At 31.1% G+C, this 1907-nt stretch overlaps 1 protein-coding gene across 1 annotated transcript; it reads left to right on the top strand.

Annotated features, from left to right (window-relative positions):
* Positions 1-272: 272 nt before the first annotated feature.
* LOC109705143 (senescence-specific cysteine protease SAG39-like) lies at positions 273-1383 on the top strand (the record flags this gene model as incomplete). Its single annotated transcript, XM_020225894.1, has 2 exons — positions 273-444; positions 1061-1383. Coding segments are annotated over exons 1-2 (495 nt in total), but the record flags the coding sequence as incomplete, so codon positions are not given.
* Positions 1384-1907: the final 524 nt, after the last annotated feature.

Below are 1907 nucleotides of genomic sequence, written 5' to 3'. Positions count from 1 at the left end.
ATAACCTCTATTGATATCTTTCTTTTCAGTATATGTATGAAGTGATTAAAAAATTATTATCATTTTTTTCTGTAAAAAAAAACATCACCTATTTTGAATAATATTTTTAAAATTATAGAAACTAAGATAGAAAATTTTGACATAAATAGTGGCTATTGATCCAGATTCAAAATAGGTCTCTATTTCGTATTATGCATAACAATATTTTGATTTAAAATCTAAAAATGTTTAGATTGTAATCATGTTATTTTATTATTTTACTTAATGACAGTATGAGGTTGGCGTTTTTGAGCGATACCGGTTTGATGGCGCGCAAACAGCTGGCCGGTTTGCAAGGCCATCATGCCTACTCAAGTTTTTGCTATGCGGACGTCGTAAATGTACCCAGCAGAGTCGACTGGAGGGAGCGAGGTGCTGTAACTCCGGTGCGGGCACAAGGACATAGTAATACTTCCTCTGTTTACTTGTTATAGGCTTATAGCGCACATCATATCTAATCAATTTTAAAGTCTATATTCTTGAACTTAAGTAGTTATTAGTATTAGGAGTCCATTTGTTAGTCAATTTATTTCATGACTTCAATTTGGTTTCAGGTAAGTTTTTGTGTTTGATAATATTTAATCTTGTTTTTTTATGTGTACCTAAGGTTTAGAATCCTGAATCGATTTAAAATTTAAAATTAAAATTTGTATTCAGTTTTCAATCTATAATTCAAACTTAAAATTTAAATTTAATTTTGAATTCATAATTCGAATGCAAGTAATTATTGGAGACATGAGTCTATTTATTAACCAATCCATTTTTCAGACTTGATTTATTTTTTAATTTAGTAAATTATTTTCGAGTTGAAACAGTCTGTGGTAGACCACCTAAAATTTTAAATTTTGAATTAATTCTAAAATTTGAAGTTAGTTAATTGAGTGGATAAATCTATGTCTAAAATTTGAAGTTAGTTATACTTTAATTATCATGTTGTAATAACTCTATGTCTAAATAGTATATCAACTTATAAGGCAAATATTATCTAGTTATTTTATTAATATTTGTTCCATGCATGCAGATTTGTGTTGTTGGGCTTTTGCTGCTGTAGCTGCTGTGGAAAGCTTAATAAAACTACGAACATATAGTTTAATTGAGCTTTCCTCCCAACAACTAATCGACTGTAATATTCAGATTTATGGATCGGAGCTTGGATGGCCTCACAAAGCTTTTAAATACATCATGGAGAATGGTTTGACCACAGCATCTGAGTATCCATATAGAGGATCGAGAGGAAAATGTTATTATAGTGGATCCAACTACATTGTAGCTAAAATCAAAAATTTTGAGTTTGTTCCTCGAAACAACGAGTGGGCACTTCTAAAAGCTGTGGCACACCAACCGGTATGCGTAGCTATCGCAACTCCCCCGTCCTTCCATATTTACAGAGGTGGCATCTTATTAGGCCACAGAGTGCCTCAAATATATTCCATAACTGAATTAACCCATATTGTTACTGTAATTGGATATGGCACTGAGAATGGAAAGAAATATTGGATTTTAAAAAATTCATAGGGTAGGAACTGAGGAATTAATGGTTACGCGAAGGTGGAAAGAGACGTGGGAATTTTGGGGTTGGGCTTCTATTGTTGCTATTCTGTTTAGGTACATTGTAATTCTTATTTATTTTCTAATTTATTTTCTAAGTTAATTTTTAATATATATATATATATATATATATATATATATATTACTATGCTATTAATAGCACCAAATCATTGGTGCTATCAAGTTTTTGGCTATTGGATTAAGAGATGTACGGTTATGATGATGTGGGCCCTTTAGGGGTGAGTGGGTGGTTGGTTGAATAGTATGATCTAATGGGTAATAGCACCAAGTCATTGGTTATATATATATATATATATATA

Source organism: Ananas comosus, unplaced genomic scaffold (assembly GCF_001540865.1).
Source record: "Ananas comosus cultivar F153 unplaced genomic scaffold, ASM154086v1, whole genome shotgun sequence".
Taxonomy (NCBI): domain Eukaryota; kingdom Viridiplantae; phylum Streptophyta; class Magnoliopsida; order Poales; family Bromeliaceae; genus Ananas; species Ananas comosus.
The sequence above is the reverse complement of the archived record's forward strand: the minus strand, read 5'-3'. Positions and strand labels throughout refer to the sequence as shown.